The 16,763-nt window shown below is 40.6% G+C and overlaps 1 protein-coding gene across 1 annotated transcript in view; it reads left to right on the top strand.

Moving 5' to 3' along the window:
- Window positions 1-12,742, top strand: part of camkvb (CaM kinase-like vesicle-associated b) — a 38,100-nt gene extending 25,358 nt beyond the window's left edge. Inside the window, exons 2-11 of the mRNA XM_051415834.1 lie at window positions 3,802-3,909; window positions 4,027-4,158; window positions 5,560-5,634; window positions 6,335-6,473; window positions 7,481-7,601; window positions 7,709-7,784; window positions 8,012-8,148; window positions 8,319-8,397; window positions 9,573-9,660; window positions 9,834-12,742. Of these exons, the coding sequence (XP_051271794.1) occupies window positions 3,815-3,909; window positions 4,027-4,158; window positions 5,560-5,634; window positions 6,335-6,473; window positions 7,481-7,601; window positions 7,709-7,784; window positions 8,012-8,148; window positions 8,319-8,397; window positions 9,573-9,660; window positions 9,834-10,196 (1,305 nt within the window). The 5' untranslated portion in view covers window positions 3,802-3,814 and the 3' untranslated portion in view covers window positions 10,197-12,742. The remainder of the gene's footprint in view (window positions 1-3,801; window positions 3,910-4,026; window positions 4,159-5,559; window positions 5,635-6,334; window positions 6,474-7,480; window positions 7,602-7,708; window positions 7,785-8,011; window positions 8,149-8,318; window positions 8,398-9,572; window positions 9,661-9,833) is intronic.
- Window positions 12,743-16,763: the final 4,021 nt, after the last annotated feature.

Raw genomic sequence — 16,763 nt, 5'->3', positions numbered from 1 at the left:
CAAACTTTGCTTTATATGCCCAACCATCCACCCTGACATCCTCTATTTTAGAGTAGTAAGAATCTCACACTTTCTGGTTTGGAAAACAGGTTGCAACTGAACATAACCCAGCAGTTTCCTCTAGAGTATTTGGCAACATTAGGAGTATATAATCCATCAGAATTATGTATTGTTCACATAGCTTATTTGATCATATTTTTTCTTGTGCTGTTTATCTTGCTTAGGTGAATGTTGTCTATGTAAAATGTAATTTGTACATAACAGCTGAGGCTCAGCACTGCTTACGTTCACTTCAGTAAATCTGTAATGGCCTACAGTCAGCACAACTGTGATGTATAGGGTCGGAACTCTGTGCATCCTCATTAAGTGGCTGCTGAGCCAGAGGGAGAGTATGTGGGAAGAGGTGAAAGAAGGACAGAGACACAGTTGAAAACTAAACAGTAAATGAAAGATTTTTCCCAAAACAAGGAAACACTTCTCCGTCTCTGGGGAATTTCATGGTGGGATTAGTGCAAACAGCTGCTCACTCATGTACGTAAAGGCTTACCATACCAAATAGATAACAGCCATTTCCCCGAGGCGTAGACCAGCCTTATACCACCAGCAGGTAAAATAATCCCCCTTACTTAAGTTAAAAAGTCTTGACACCGTGCACATAAGCGCTGCATTTAGCCTAATCCTAAACTTCACCCAGACACAAGCGCTACAAGAGTTTCTCATAGATTTCAACCGGCACAAAAACTTAATTTGCTCATCAGCTCGCCTGGCTGGAGGAGGCACTGCGCTGGCCTAACAACCCCAAGATCTTTATCCTTATCCATCTTCTGTCCTGTAAATCTTCACTGCATCTACAGAAAATCTGTGGTGATATAGCACGGTGGCCCCCCCAGGTCTCACTCTGGACCATAAAGCATTGCGAGCCATCGATTGGTGCTCCTGAAGGGCTGATAACAGTCGGAATATGGGGCGATAATGCTTGAATATTGCTGATGGTGGTCAGTCCAAATGGGCCCATTATGCAGCCTCTGTTATATGATACTGCAAGCTTCCTGCTCATTCCACTTGAAATGCTTCACAAATTCTTCATCCATCACAGGAAGTCACACTTTGGGAAAATGGGAGAGGCGTACCAAGATACTTTGAGGAAGTACTTTTAGGTTTTTAATGAACTAATCTGCCTTCAGATTGTGTTTGCCACTGTCTGGGCTCAGAAAGCTTTTCCAAAACCAAAGGCTCCATTTATTACCTAGATTTATTAGATTTTATCGTCATCCGAATTGCTCTTTCACTCTCTTTTTCTCCAGTCTATTTCACTCTCTGCAATGCAATGACTCTCTTGTGGACTGTTATAGCAACTTGCAGAATAAAAATGTTTTCTAGCATAATATAGATTTTTCCTGACATGCTTCCTAATGCCTTGGCCCTGCAGAACTTTCCTTTCTTCTTTGCAGCATAACTTCACTGAGACAAAGCGTTTACCACGGGGAGACATGTACAGTGCATTGAGAGTGAAAGCGAGCGATAGGTAGCCAGGAAAGGTCAGCCCCTCACACTGACTTCACAGCACACAGGTTCAGAGAGAGCACGGTTTTCTCTCGGCAATTTGAGACGTGCTGAGCCTCGTTCATTTAGATTGGATTACGAGTCGGTTCACGGAGCTACAGTGGACAGATTGCCCTTCTTACACATAACGCTATACTTCTCATGCTGGCTGCGCTCATTTACATGTGGACATCCATCACCCAGACTGTCAGCGCAGATGGATGTTGTGTGGCTTGGAAATAAATATTTTTTCAGGCTTTATTCATCTGGAGAAATTTTGCTGCACAATCATTTTTCAGCACTGCCCTGCTTTATATTGAAGCAGCTTCCAATACAGAATATTCACACCAGTTCAGAGCTTGTCAGTAAGGCTGCAGTGTTACCGTAGGTCCCTGAGCAGCATTACTGGAGTAATAAGTAGTGTAGTGCCTTGATCAAGGACACATCAGTGGTAGAGGCAACAACTGTTTTCCCTCTAGATTTCCTGAAACTGTCCAGGGATACTTGTTGTAACTGATCCCTCTTGCAAGCTATTTCCTTTTAAATCAATCACATTTAGAAGCCAGTTATTGCTGTAGCACTCTCTCTGTGCTTCATTCTGTTAAACCAGACTGCTTGATTGATTCTGTCCTGAGTCAGAAGACGTGGAACTCCTGGTGCTGAATCCATGCTGATACAGTATCTGTGCAGCAATGTATTTCAATTTAATCTGATATCTTTAATCATCAAATGAAAATTAAATGTAGCAACATAACATTTGGTTGTTTCACTTATAGCAAACATAGCTTGCTACTGAAAACATGATTGGCGCATAGCTAAGCTACCTAACAGCCACAGAGAAATGTGGTATACAGTAGTAGTATTGCTACATGTAGCACCACTACTCCCCAACACTGCACCATGTTGTGTCCTATAGCTGCTGTAGTTACATTTTTGGCATTTGGTACATATCTGATTCATTTGAAGGACCAGTATGTAGGATTTAGTGACATCTAGCACAGAGATTGCATCCTGACTCAACCAAGCTTGAAGGAGAAATGATGGCATTTGGTTTGTCCGTTTTGGGCCGTAGAAACATGGAGGTTCAACATGGCGTCCCCTGTAGAATATGACCCACTCCCTCTGTAGATAAAAATGTCTCATTTGGAGGTAACGAAAACACAACTATTCTTATTTTCAGGTGATTTTTTTCCCCTCCTAAATGTGACAAACTGGACCTTGAAGGGATTTTTATAAAAAAAATTTAATAAATCAGCTGATATATAACTGTATACCACAGTGGGACTGTAGATTCCAAATGTATAGATTTTAGATTTCAGCTACACTACACACACACACACACACACACACACACACACACACACACACTGTCTTAATTGCAGGGGAGCATGAATGTTTTATTGTTTCTCACTCCAAAAACAGCTAATTCCCTGTAATATCTCTGTTCCTGACTGTACAGCAGGGGGAGAAATACAAAAAAGAAACCATCCCTTCTCTTCCCATGAAACACAAAAATAGCAACTCCAACTAAGCTGACTATAAAACCTTTCTCAGTAAAAAAAACATGCAGTAAAGTTGCAAAGGCTGTTCTGGTTTCACTCCATGCTGCTTGACAGAGACACAGAGAGGCTGCATCGCAATTAGCTTGTAAAGTACTTTAATTCCTCTCGGAGTCCTGGGCTGCTGTGCCGGTAATTGCTGGCTCCCTTTCTTGATTGGAAATGCTTCACTTGTTGCTGCTGTTGCCTTGCCGGGCTCTCGGCTCATATTAGCCGCTGTTCCTTCTGCTCCCTGACCCCTATGGTTTGCAACTTTCACCCCACAGAGCACATTCAGTCCAGACTTCTGCTTCACTGCAAAAACATTCCCCTGGTTGTTTTATTACTTATATAAAGCATAAAGCTGAGCCTACTATGGCTCTTCCCTTTATTAATGCAGGATCATGAAAGGCTCTGTTACAGTTACTGAAACAATCTGCTGCATTGATACAGCCTCTGGTGGCTCTTTAGCTCTCACCCTTTGAAAAGCTTCCTCAGCATTATTGAAGTAATTCTTTATTACTGAGGGAGGGTCACATTTTTTGCCAAGTCATCATTTAGTGTAATATTATGGCACAGTGTGATGCCAAATCGAAGAGAAATCATCATCTAGGTGAGACACTACATGACAGAAGATAAATGGATGAAAGTGTGATATGTGTCTTCTTATTAGTTTCATTCTCTCCCTCCTCTGTCTCTCCTTCTGTTTCTCTTACCACAGGTCAGCAGTGGCCATGCCATTTGGCTGTTTAACAATTGGGGAGAAGAAGGATTATAACAATCCTTCGGACGTGACAGATAAATATGACCTGGGTCAGATTGTTAAATCGTGAGTATCAATTTACAGAGGAATGATGCTTAACTTTTCTCAAAAAAAAATTATGACCTGTGCTTACTCTATGGCCCTGAAAATAAACCTGAAATGTCATAAAATGCTTCTTTTCAGGGAGGAGTTCTGTGAGATATTCAGGGCCAAAGACAAAACTACGATGAAAATGTACACGTGTAAAAAGTTCCTGAAAAAGGATGGAAGGAAAGTCCGCAAGGCTGCGAAAAATGAGATCCTCATCTTAAAGATGTAGGTTGTTCAGTGTGGTTAATGTTCTCTGGGGTCTAAATGTGTTAAATAGTGCATGATTAGTTTTGTGATGAGATTGTCATGTTCTTTGTTTTTTGTTTTCCCTATTTCATCCTTTTAAAAGCTAATTTCACAGATAACAGCAATTTTTGAAAAGAAAACCAGAACAAGCAACAAATCTATGGGGTTGCTTTATAAACAAGTCAAGCCAACCTCATCTGATCACACACAGCCACTGTTTCTGAGCTCCTTGTTCTATCTGACACATATTTTCTCATATTTCTCTGTGATTATCGCTTTTTCCAGTAAAAAACCTAATCAAATATGATGACATGTCAAAGGCTGCGAATAATTGCTGGCAAAACTTCAGACGATATCTTTAAATGAACAATAATTTAGATATTTATAGATTCTAGACTTTTTAAATAACTGAGTAGAGTAGATGTCATTGTAGGAATTTTTAATGAGGTAATAGAAGTTTTTTGTGAAACACACACATCACAGACAGGAATTCTTTTTAAAGTATTTTTATGTCTGAAAGTCTGAGGGGCTCTTTAATGTTCTGTGCAAAACATATTTTGTACTGGTAACAGTTAAATTAATAGACCAATCATATTGAAGGGAGGTACACTTGTGCGTTTGCAAAAATGACTCCACTCCCTAATATCACTCCTTTATGTTGTTACAAAAAAATATCTTCACATTTCCTACCTGCTGGACTACATTCACTTTTATTGCAGTGTTCAAAATTTTTATTCAAACATTATATGTATGTCCTTTCCCCCACAATGGAACAAAGGATGTGCACTACGTTTTAGTAAAAATCACATAATTCAGTGCTTTTCCTTGACCTGACATATAAATTGTCAGTGCTGACGCAAAACGATAATAACGCATACATTTTCCATTTATTCATTGAGTAGCCTATTGAATCTTAAATGAATGAGGAAGCGATTTCACTGCTTTAGACCTTTTTGACCCTGTTCCATATGTAGAACAAATGAAGGCAACAGGGAGTACTGAATCAACTCCCTGGGAATTGAAAGGAAATATAGCTTTATTGGCCAAATTCACCATGAAGTTGTCCATCTGGAGCTGTGGTTGTCAAAGCATGGTCAGCTGCTCAGCACCATGCTGTTGCGGTTGCAGCAGATTACATAAATCTGGTTATCTATGGGTGGGCAGTAAAGTCTGTTTTGCAGTTACATTTTGCTTTCTTCATGGTTGCTCGCTCTCTCAGTTTACTATTGAGTGTTATTCATGAGCAATATAGCTGGTCTTTGCATTATTCCTCCAACTGAATGAATGATGCAGACGTCATCTCCTATCTGACTCCTGACCTCATTTTCTCTGTCTTTGTGTTTCTTGCTCTGTCTTGTGCTTTGTGTCACATCTCCTTAGGGTGAAGCATCCCAATATTCTCCAAATGGTGGACGTCTTTGAGACCAAAAAGGAGTACTTCCTCTTCCTTGAACTGTGAGTTCAGATGTCTGATGAGCCGGGGGAAAAGGCTCTCTACTTGTCTTTACAGTCGCTAGGGCCTGCTGAACTGTATGTGTTGATTATACACTTGTGGGGAATGAGCTGTTGTAGCCTGAGGCCTGGTAGATATGAGAACGGCTCTGAACCTTCACTCATTTGGTATTCAGATATGATTGCTTGCTAGCTGCTCCATTCTCAGCAGCATGTGTTCTTGGGGAATTTGATACATTTCCATGGATATGCTAAATGCATGATAGTCGCTTCGTCCTTCGAGGACACCTGATTAGTGGGTTTAGGAATTCTGATTAGAAAGAAAATGATCAAACACAAAGTAACATCTATGGGGAAATGATTAAAACCATTTACATTTAACAGGTGGGGTGTGCTATGTAATCTTGTCAAAAATGTTTATTCTTGGAACAATGTAATTTACATTTGACTATAAATATACAATGTAACATTCCAATTAGAGGTTTCTATGTTGCAGATGTTTTTTGCCTTTGTATTTGCCTGAATGATTGACAGAGAGCAGATGGAAAGATTGGAAGAGAATGGAGAATGAAAGGTTCCCAGTCAGATTTAAACCGATAACAGTGCAGTTATACAGTGCAAATCTTCTAATGCTGAGATACAATTACATTCATATCTTTCAACAACAGAGTTATAACACATTACGGATCTTCATTTTCCACAGTGCAACAGGCAGAGAGGTGTTTGACTGGATCCTGGACCAAGGCTACTACTCAGAGAGAGACACCAGCAACGTGGTGCGCCAGGTGTTGGAGGCTGTTGCCTACCTCCACTCCCTGCATATTGTTCACAGAAACCTCAAGGTAACACTCTACAGTGGTAGACAAGCTGTTATCAGCTGTTCCAAAGAAAAGAACCTCTGAAGAAGCAGCACAAGCCTCTGCTCCACAAAATTTATTTCACTTCAATCCAACTGAGCAAACTTGCCCATAGTACATATGGCTGATGGTTTAGATTAGCAGAGCAAAGCCAGTGTCGTGCTGTGATGGCTGCCTGCGCTGTGCTGTTGGCTCGCTAGCTGTCTGGAGATTTGTTTCAGTCTTTTTTAGAAAATGATGCGCTTCATCTGATTATTTGAGGTACTATTTGAGCTGCTGCTCTGAACGTAAGAGACAACAATAAGTTTCCTCTGAGGAAAACTCCCCACAGGATTCCCAGACTGTCAGTGTGTCACATGTGTCATGGAGGGTAGAGGCCTGTGCTTAAAGTGGATGAAAGATAATATATTCTTTCTGATGCCACCCCATATCCAAGTGCACCACAGATGCACCAGGTGAGCCTGGCCACAATAATTGCAAAGTGTGATCGGCACAATGCACTGGGCAGGGTGCAATGCGATCTGCGCTGTGCCACAGTTTTCACGAAAATAGAGCTCTTAGTCTTGTTAGTATATGCAAATTCAAGGCAACAGACCAGTAATAGAGGAAAAGGTGGTTGCCAAATGATTACTAACTATAGTTTGATTAGCTTCTCCACCTCGATACCTCTCAAATCTCCCCATATGGGACTGTCAGTTTAAATGAAAATCAATACATTTCTCAAGTGGAAATACGTCAAACTTGGTTGAGGAATTAATCCAATCATGAGAAAATGACTAAATTAAACTCAAGGTCTCTCATTTGATTTGATTTGTTTTAATTTGCACTGGATAATTAAACTTTTAGATGTTTTCAGTCTTCTCATCATATTTCTGCTCTCACAACTTAAATTCAACCTTCTAAACTTCCACGAGATGATTAACCATGAAAATGAAAGACCTTGAGCATGAATGTTAAATTAACTGTTGACACTGCAATTCACTATTTTTTAGTTGGAGAACTTGGTTTATTACAACCGCCTGAAGCACTCTAAAATAGTCATCAGCGACTTCCATCTTGCCAAGCTGGAGAACGGACTAATCAAAGACCCCTGTGGGACACCGGAGTACCTGGGTGAGAATTTAAATGTACCAAATGGCAAATAAGACATTGTTATGCAGCCAGATTAATGGCGATGTGGAAGATGAAGATTTTTATGAAGTTTCTGTGCTCTTCTGCAGCTCCAGAGGTGGTTGGCAGACAGCGATATGGCAGGCCTGTGGACTGCTGGGCAACAGGTGTCATCATGTACATACTGTAAGTTAGAATTAATTATTATTCTGAACATAAGGTAGGGGTGTTTTTTTCTAAAGCTTTACACCTCATTAAAAGTCACTAGGTGGCATGTTGAATCATTTTGATGGTAACATCTTCAGACTTGATTGATATTGGTAAAGATTTTATTTTATGTGATATTAAATAATATACCTAGTTTAAATAGGGTCTGTAGATGTTTTTTTACTTTTTGATCTTTGCTACCTCAGGCTGTCAGGCAACCCTCCTTTCTACGATGAAACCGATGACGATGACTATGAAAACCATGACAAGAACCTGTTTCGAAAGATCCTGGCAGGAGATTATGAGTTTGACTCTCCGTACTGGGATGAGATCTCTGATTCAGGTAGTTTTAGCATAAAGTTAACGCTGGGAAGGAACACGAAGGGTAAACATTCAAAATTGAAAATGTCTCCCTTCTTACCTCTCGCGCGGTCAAACACACATCATGTTTATGTTCCCATCCATCAGGAGTTTCTTCTGTGTTGAGTTTCTTCTGTGTGATTTTTCTGACAGCTAAGAGTCTGGTTGCTCGTCTGATGGAGGTGGATCAAGACCAGAGACTGACAGCTCAGGAGGCTATAAACCATGAATGGTAGGCAGCTTTGATATATTGTACAGCCCATTTAAACCAGAGTAGTGTAATCAACCTGTGTTAATGTGATCGCACCAGCTCCAAAAGAGCAGACTTTCTTGTTTGACATTGAGGAACTTCCAAAATCTATATTCTGAATCAGTGCTCAGTACCGTAACAACAATATTGATGCTTTACTTAACAAAAAGCCAAAGCTGCTTGCCACATAGGCAGTCTGAAATATCTGAAACAAATATTGGGTGGATTGGCACAAACTTTAGTACAGATTCATGATTTCCAGATAATTTATTCTACTGACTGATCCAGTAATATTTACTTTATATCCTGACAAATATTTGGTGGATTGCCATTAAATTTGATATGGATTTCCACATTGAGGGTGATTTATAATAACTGTGTGATTCCTTTACGTTTTATCTAGTGCCATCATCAGTCCAAAATTTCACTTTGTCCAAATACCTGAAAAAACTAATGACATTGCCATTGTTTAGTAATCAGCACGTATTGGAATTCTAACACACTGAAACCTGCAATAGCTGATTTTTTGGCCACTGGGTGGCAGTGGGAACAAGTTGCAACATATCATCACCTTTAGGCTGATATGGAAAACAATTGCTTATTTACACATCCAGCAGTTACTGAGCAACATTATCATTCATTTGGAAATGATCATGACTTAAATTATGTGTGCAAGTGAACATTGGCTTTTGATTTCACATGGGACAGTGGCCTCCTGGGTGAAAGCTGGTTGCTTTGGCTGACAACAGTAAAGTTGCAAGTTGGACATCTAAACAATATGCTGAAACTCGCTATAAAACTTGTAAGGCCATGTTGCAGATTTAGATGATAATTATTTGAAGGTTCATCACTACAGGTGACCCCTTTCACATTATCGCATTGTTTTCACACTTTGTTTTCTTCACAAGTGGCATTTAGGTGCAGCCGACAGAGACACTTTCAGCGAACTGTCAATTTTTAACACAAATCAATTGTCGCTGCGGCAAAAACTAGGAGAAAAATGACCAACATAACCCTTAAAGGTTAAACAGTTGCTGCAAAAGTTTGTCAGTCAATAAAATGAACAACAAATTGTAATACTGTGTGCCTGTAATCCAAAGATAGGGGAACTGTAAAGCTCTGTTGTGAAGTTGTGTTTTTCCTATTTTGTACAACAGGATCTCTGGCGGTGCAGCTTCAGATAAGAACATCAAGGAAAATGTGTGTGCACAAATAGAGAAGAACTTTGCCAGAGCTAAATGGAAGGTAAGCCCTTTTGTTCTTGCTTCCAGGAAGTTGAACAGCAGTTGAACGGTCCTTGAACAGGGAAGTAGCGCAGTATTGTGTAAGAATTAAGGTGGTCCGATGAGAGTTGTCTGTTCTCTGAGCAAGTTTTCAGGCACCTATTTGAGTTCAGTTTGTTATCCCTCCTCCTACAGAAAGCTGTGCGGGTCACCACCATCATGAAGAGACTGAGAGCACCTGAGCAGAGTGACTCGAGGGCAACCAGCCCTGCAGCCGGTGCCCCAGCAGACACCGCAGCTCCCCAGGCTGCCAATGACCCCTCTGCACCTTCTTCTGCCGCAACACCCGAGGGAGCGCCCGCTGTCGTCACAGAGCTCCCCGCTGGAGCGGAGATAGGCCAACTGGTGCCCGAGGACGGAGCCGGGGTGGCAGCTTTGGCCGCTGAGCCACAGCAGCCAAGCCCGGCGCTGCAGGAGGCTGAGCCCACATCGCGCTGTAATGGAGAAGCTTCAACTGCTCTCCACGCAGCCACCAATGCTGGGGACGAGCAGGGTTAGACCCCCCCCCCCCAACCCTTCCCTGTGTGACCTCTGCAGTCCCCACCAACTCCTGCACACTGTACATTAGCTGCTAGCATGGTGACACTGACTCTGCTTCTCTCTCACTTGCAGCATTAGTATCATCTCATGGAGGCTGTGTGCTACCTTTTCCTGAGTGCTGCGTTGGCTTTCTTTTTACTTGTATTGTGTTTTTTCACTGACCCTCCGGTGTTTTATGTCAGATAATATAAACCATGTCTATCACCGCACACTTCAGTTTTAGGGGCAAAAACAGATTTGCTGTCAAACTGTGGCTTACAGCTAAAGTCTTCTTTCTGATTCTTCTCTTAGTGATAAGAGAATATATGAAGACATAATTGTGCTGAAAACGGCTTTGATTTCTTTTTAATGAGCCAACTTGGGAAACTTCTTTCTGCCATTCCTGCAATTACAGTATTTGTTCTTTAAATCATTAGAAAAGTTTTGCTCCTGAAATTTTGACCTTGTACCGTAATACTCAGTAAGTGCTGGTCCACACACGGAGAAGATCACCTATTCCTCTCACAGGGAGAATATGGTTATCTTTCTGATCTGTTATTGTCTACACTAAGCAGGTATTGTGCATTAAACAATGCTGAGATTGGTGACTGGGAGTTATTATGCCCAGTGCTGTATTTTGAACAAGGCAGCTTCACACATAAGCACACACACAAACACTATGTTCCTTTGCTAACTTCCTGCTCAGGAAAGAACCTCATAGCTGTAAGTGTAAAGATTCTGTATATAGAGACCTTTGTAGAAGTAGCCAAAACAGCATGCATTCTCACTTTCTGCTGTTCCTTTTACATTTACAGCCACTTGGTGGATAAAGATGCGCTACTGCCAACCTCGTTTAATCGTAGGCCACAGCACCCTCGCCTCTTGCCACAAGCCTTGTCCAGGCTAATGTTCTTTTCAAAAGCACACTATACATTATGCTGTCTATAACTACTGTTCATTTAGTGCCCCTTAGCATCAGTGTAAGTCATATGATTAATGTCTTCATTACATAGCAGTTCTATGCATCCAAATTAATTTGTAGCTTTCTTTTTTAGAAACGTCACTTCTTAATCCATTACGTGACAGAAATTGTTTTGTTTTCTTGCTAGATCTCAGTCTCCTTGTATCTACTTTGGTTTACTTGTGTCCTCTGTGTAAGGATATTGACTCAGATGCCATATATGTCTTAATATTTGGTTGTAAACTGTAAAACAAAATGTGCATTAACTGACCACATGCGGCTTTTAAAGGAAGACATGCATCATTTTGACTTTGTAGTAACTAGAGTCACCTTTGCCAACTCAGCTTTGCTGACCTGTATTGTACTGAAAAAAATTGTATGAAGCATATGTTTAACATTTCTCAACTTAATGTTTATTTATTTAGATTTTGTATTTTTCTTTTTTTTTTTAAATCTTTTTGCCTTGTTTTTTTTGTTGTTGATTGTTTTTCAACTCTTTAAGTCATTTGTTTATTCCATAGATTTTTCAGCTTATACTTGACTAAACAGTAATAACAATCTATCCTTTCCAGCCACTGGTCCCCTCGAGCATTAATAATGAGCTACAGAAGGAGTTCTCTGTAATCACTCTAGAGGAAATTGAGCAATATTCGACTGGCTGCAGAAACTGTGATTCCTGGTGTCCTTTCGATACAGTCCATGTACCTGTGAGTAGAAGTCTATAGTCCTTGCCAACTGTCAGGCCCATCAGGGCCACTTAACTAACACAAGGCTGCTGTCAGATAAGTGGGTGTGGGGGAGGACGAATAAGACCATATTTGCTCCTTTGGCCTGTGAGTGCCCACATGATTTCCTGTGCTAACACACACTGAACCATTCCCTGGTCACATAAAGACAGCAGTAACATTGGCAGTACGATTATTAGATAATATGAATAAAGTATAATATGTTATGGCTCGTGCACAGCCACTTTGTCTGACTCTACCTAGTCTGTTGTCAAGAGTATTTACTGTGAACACCTGTGAATTTATATGAAAATGTGCATTTCCGATAAAAATGGGCTCCGGAGGAAACTGATCATATTATTATTCGTATAAGTTTGACTTTGTTGCTGCAGAGTCTTTTATTTATACATGTATCTTCATTTAATTTGCGCTACGATAGATTCGTAGACACACCGATCATTCAGAGTATACCATTATATTATTTCTTACATTGTTTAAGATAAATATTTAGATTTTAACGAGAGGCTTAAACAGATGAGAGATTTTTTATGTGAATAGATTATTTAATGTAGTCCGTTCTCTTTGTTTAGATGGCAAATAAATACTGTTTAAATACTGTTACACAGTTTAAAGCAATGCTTTTTTCCAATACATTTCTCACTGTATTTAGTATTCCATGTCTGTTCATTTTGCCATGCACTTACAGGTGTACTTGTAGATGTGATGTTTGCCAGGACCAGTGGTCACCTGTAGGTCCTGTCTTGCATTTGTGAGCTCTGTACTGTACTCCTTGACTGAGTTGATGACTTTGATGGTAATAAAATTCTAATTCATCTGTTTATTCATCTGTAATCCTCATCATTCCTTTTCTAAGTAGGCAGTCAGTGGACAGAGGGTCTTTCAAAAATGATGGCTCTGCCGAAGATCTGCAGGATTATTTTGAGAAAATGTGGGAAACAGCTTGCGTCATCACACTCTGCTTTCCCCCTAACCCGGAGGAGAGCATCTGTGTTACACACTCTCAATTAGCACAAGCTTAGCGCCCATCCTGGTGGGGTGTGAACTCGTGTGCCATTTGGTGACACTTTCCAGGATACTTGAATTGCATCGTGTTGGAATAATAATGCAGAAAGCTCACTTTCTAGGCCCTCTGGGGTTTCAATAGGCTTTCTCTTGGGAGATTTTCTCTTTTTCATGCCCATTGTACACTGTTATACAGCCATCCATGCACTCATCGGGGCTCGGGAGGATCCTAACTCTGTCTCTGTGTCATTGGATGACTTCATTACAAAGAGTAGTAGGGTGAGAGAAGTGTCAGTTTCCTGTTTGTCTCAGCTAGCAATGTAGAGATGAATGGCTTCTGATCAGAGTCTGTCCTTGCCAAGAGGAAAAGAGAATCATACAAGAATATCAAAATATTACATCCTATAGGCAAAACCAAACTTACATACTAACTATACCAAAAAACTGTAGCTAAAATAGTTCCTGCACATTGTGGACTGAGTTATGTAGAGCAATCGATACAGAAATACAGCAAGCAGGAATGAACCTACTTACACAACTCATTGGGTTTAATACAGCTCTGTGTTTTTGTGCACTTCTATTGATGTTTCCATCTTTTAGCTTACTCAATGAGGCATCAGATTCAACCTGATGACAACATTCCAAGTGAAGAATTATGATAGTGATGAATGGATGTGGTGTGTGGCATTGATTTATTGGCATGTCGAGTTAAAAAAGCAAGCACTCACGACGACTCCCCTTATTGGTTTATTGCCACAGGTTATTGCATGTCCTGCAGATTTTACATGGCTGTAATGTTGCAGTTTAGTCAGTAATTAATTGTAATCAATGTCAGTGGCTGTGTAGAATGGAGCTTCACCAATAATGAAAAATGCCAAAAAATCCAAAAGTGGCTAAATCAACTTACAGTAATTAGGCTTTCTATTATATGACAGGTGGATTAAATGAGGTTAATAATAATACGGTTTTAAGGTTCTTGTACTTTACTTGTGCATATGCATTTCATGCAATTTATATTTCTACTCCACTTCAGCATAGGGGGCAACCACTTCTCACATTTAGGATGTCTCTGAGTTGTTAGCTTTAAACTTGTCTGATGGTTCCTTTTATAGAACTGTTCAAGGCACAAAAGAGGTCAAATTGTCCAATATAAGATCCACGATCTGATTTGCACAGCAGAATTTCCTGTTTCATTAAATAATCTCACGTCCACCAAATTTACCTTGTGACCGTTGGAGGGGGATCAGCCACTGGACTAAGCTGGTTAACTGTGTATGAAGTAGTTACAACTAGCTCCTCCACAACCAGCTACATCAGTAAAGTGCTACTAACTCAGTGTGGCATCAGTATTAATCCAATAACGATGATTACGGAAGTAAGATATTTGAGGACTTCTTCCAGCACTGACTATTTCCATGTTTTATTCAGCAAACATGTATAAATTGTCATAATTGTATACTCATGAGTCTGTTTATTATGCACATTTTTTAAGTAGAGATGTTGTATGCTTTGTAGATACATTCTCAATAGACAAGGCAGATTATTCCATTTGAACAGTCCAGTAGACACTGTTGCATCCTGCCATCTGCTGGTTGACAACATGTAATGCAGCTGTAAGCAGGACTCTTGTAGTGATCATACACAATCAGCAGAGAGCAGTGTTGGCACCTCTTTCCTCTATGTTACTTTGGAAGGGATTGGTGTTCGACAATGGCTATTCCACACTTTCCCCAAAGTCTCATCTGCATATGGTTACTGCATGAGAAAGTCTGACAATATTAGAAGTAGGAGTTCATCATGGCCAGAATGTGGTGCGATGCATCAAATAAAACATCCAGTTACTTTAAGAGCTAAACTCTTTAACCCAGTTTGTGACAAATCCCAGGTTGAATTAAATGAATGTCAGCTCATCAAGTCTTCAATGGACTGAGTTCAGTTTCTAACAGTGGCCAAGTCTGTAGTTCTTTAGAGGGATGCATACAAACAAAGAGCCAGTTTCACAGCATGCCAACTTCTGCCTCTCTCTATCCAACTTCTGAGTCTCTCTGCTCCAACAATGCAGTAAGTGTCTGGCTGCTCTCGCTGTGAGAGAGACGGAGCAGATAACCTCAGAATGCCTCGACTGCCTCTGAGCCACCGAGCACCAGATCAGACTCAGCGATAAGACAGAGCTGGATTCCACATCTGAAAAGTCAATTGAATGATGTTAGTGATGCCATGGCTTGGCTTTATGTCATGTGATATGGCACTGTGGAGATAATGCCCCACAGAAATTCATCTCTGTTGTGTAGTGAAGAATGGTGCACAGAAATGTCTGATCAGATTCTAATGGGTCAACCTTTGTTGTGGGTCGTTTTGAATTTCCAAAGTGTGCATCAGCTTCTTGGTATTAAGCCAGTTTCTGATTCAGAGGCGGAGGTGGATGGATTTGAAGGGATGTGGTGATGATACAGATATAATTTTAATAACCACTGTGGGGGAGGCAAACCCTGTATACTGGTGTCCTCTATTCAAGACTGTCAAAGTCTGACCCTGACTCTCCTCGTCTGCTCTGCTGCTCCTTGGTAGGGATCAGATAAGTAAAGGGAACAGAGCTCTGTCTATAGAGAGAAATAAAAAGGGGACAACAGAGTTCTCTATGTCATCTGATGCCTGTTATACCCCATGATGGTTCTCAAAACCATCTGACCTATTATCTGCCCTGTCCTGAAACAAACACGATTGAAAAGGTGTCTCCAGACATGTTCTCATTGGCAGGGTTTACAGTCATCGGGGCTACATTGAGCAAAGTTCTCTTTGTAGGATGGCCTTTGTGACATACACATGGCATGAAGAGCATATTCAGATCCCAAAACAAATAAAGCATGTTTGTGAAGTCACAGTCAAATACAAGAGGAGAAGAACGCAAACAAATGTTATGTGCACTCTGATATGTTTCCGTTCATAAGTAAAAACAAGAATGCAACATTGCCTCTCCTGGTTTGTTCATTATATTTTAACTTACATGAATTATGAAACATCTTAGTTGGTCTGAGAGTTCAGCAAACATTTATTTCTTGTTACTTATTCACATCCCAGTTTGTTATGGCACTGTTCACTGCCCAATATTTATGGTTGAAGGTGCCATGTGTAGCATTTTAGCATCAATAAATTATAACAGTACATCACACAGTATCCCACATTTATTTTGCCCATTCATTCAACCTGCCCTTGAATATATTCTGTTGATCCAAGCAATGTAAGGATGTTGTCAGGATATTGACGTGAGCTTATCTTCTTACACTCTTGTACTCCTGTGCTCTTCCCCAGTGGCTTCCTTCTCTTTCTCTCTTCTTCTTTGCCACTTTGCTCCTGACCCAGATTGTTGTGGGAGAATGTCTTGGGCTGATCAGGGGTCAACTCTGCCATCAAGGCTTTTATGAGGTGAAGAAACCACTAGTACTCTGACCTGACAGCAGCCTGTCCCCCTCGGGTGCCGTGAGCCAGACTTGCCTTCATGTACTCCCATCACACATTCTTTATGGTTCATTAAGGGATGGATACTGCTGGCCAAGGGATCTTCATAGTTGGAAACATGGAGATTCATGAAATATTGGTCAATAGATGAATACAGAATGACGATGGTTAGCCATAGTGTTCTCATTTGATACTTAAAGGGGCAGTGAGTTGCTCACTCTATTGGTGAGCAGACTTGCATTAACATTTATACTCCATTCCCTTTTCTCTGAAGTCATATAGCTGGGCGAGAACTGCAGCTCTTGTGGGGTGTTCCCGGGTTACAGAGGTCAGTACATATCAAAAGTGGTCCAAGGAAGGAAAAGCAGTGAACCGGAGACA

Source organism: Dicentrarchus labrax, unplaced genomic scaffold (assembly GCF_905237075.1).
Source record: "Dicentrarchus labrax unplaced genomic scaffold, dlabrax2021, whole genome shotgun sequence".
Classification (NCBI taxonomy): domain Eukaryota; kingdom Metazoa; phylum Chordata; class Actinopteri; family Moronidae; genus Dicentrarchus; species Dicentrarchus labrax.
This window is presented reverse-complemented; position numbering and strand designations above follow the sequence as displayed.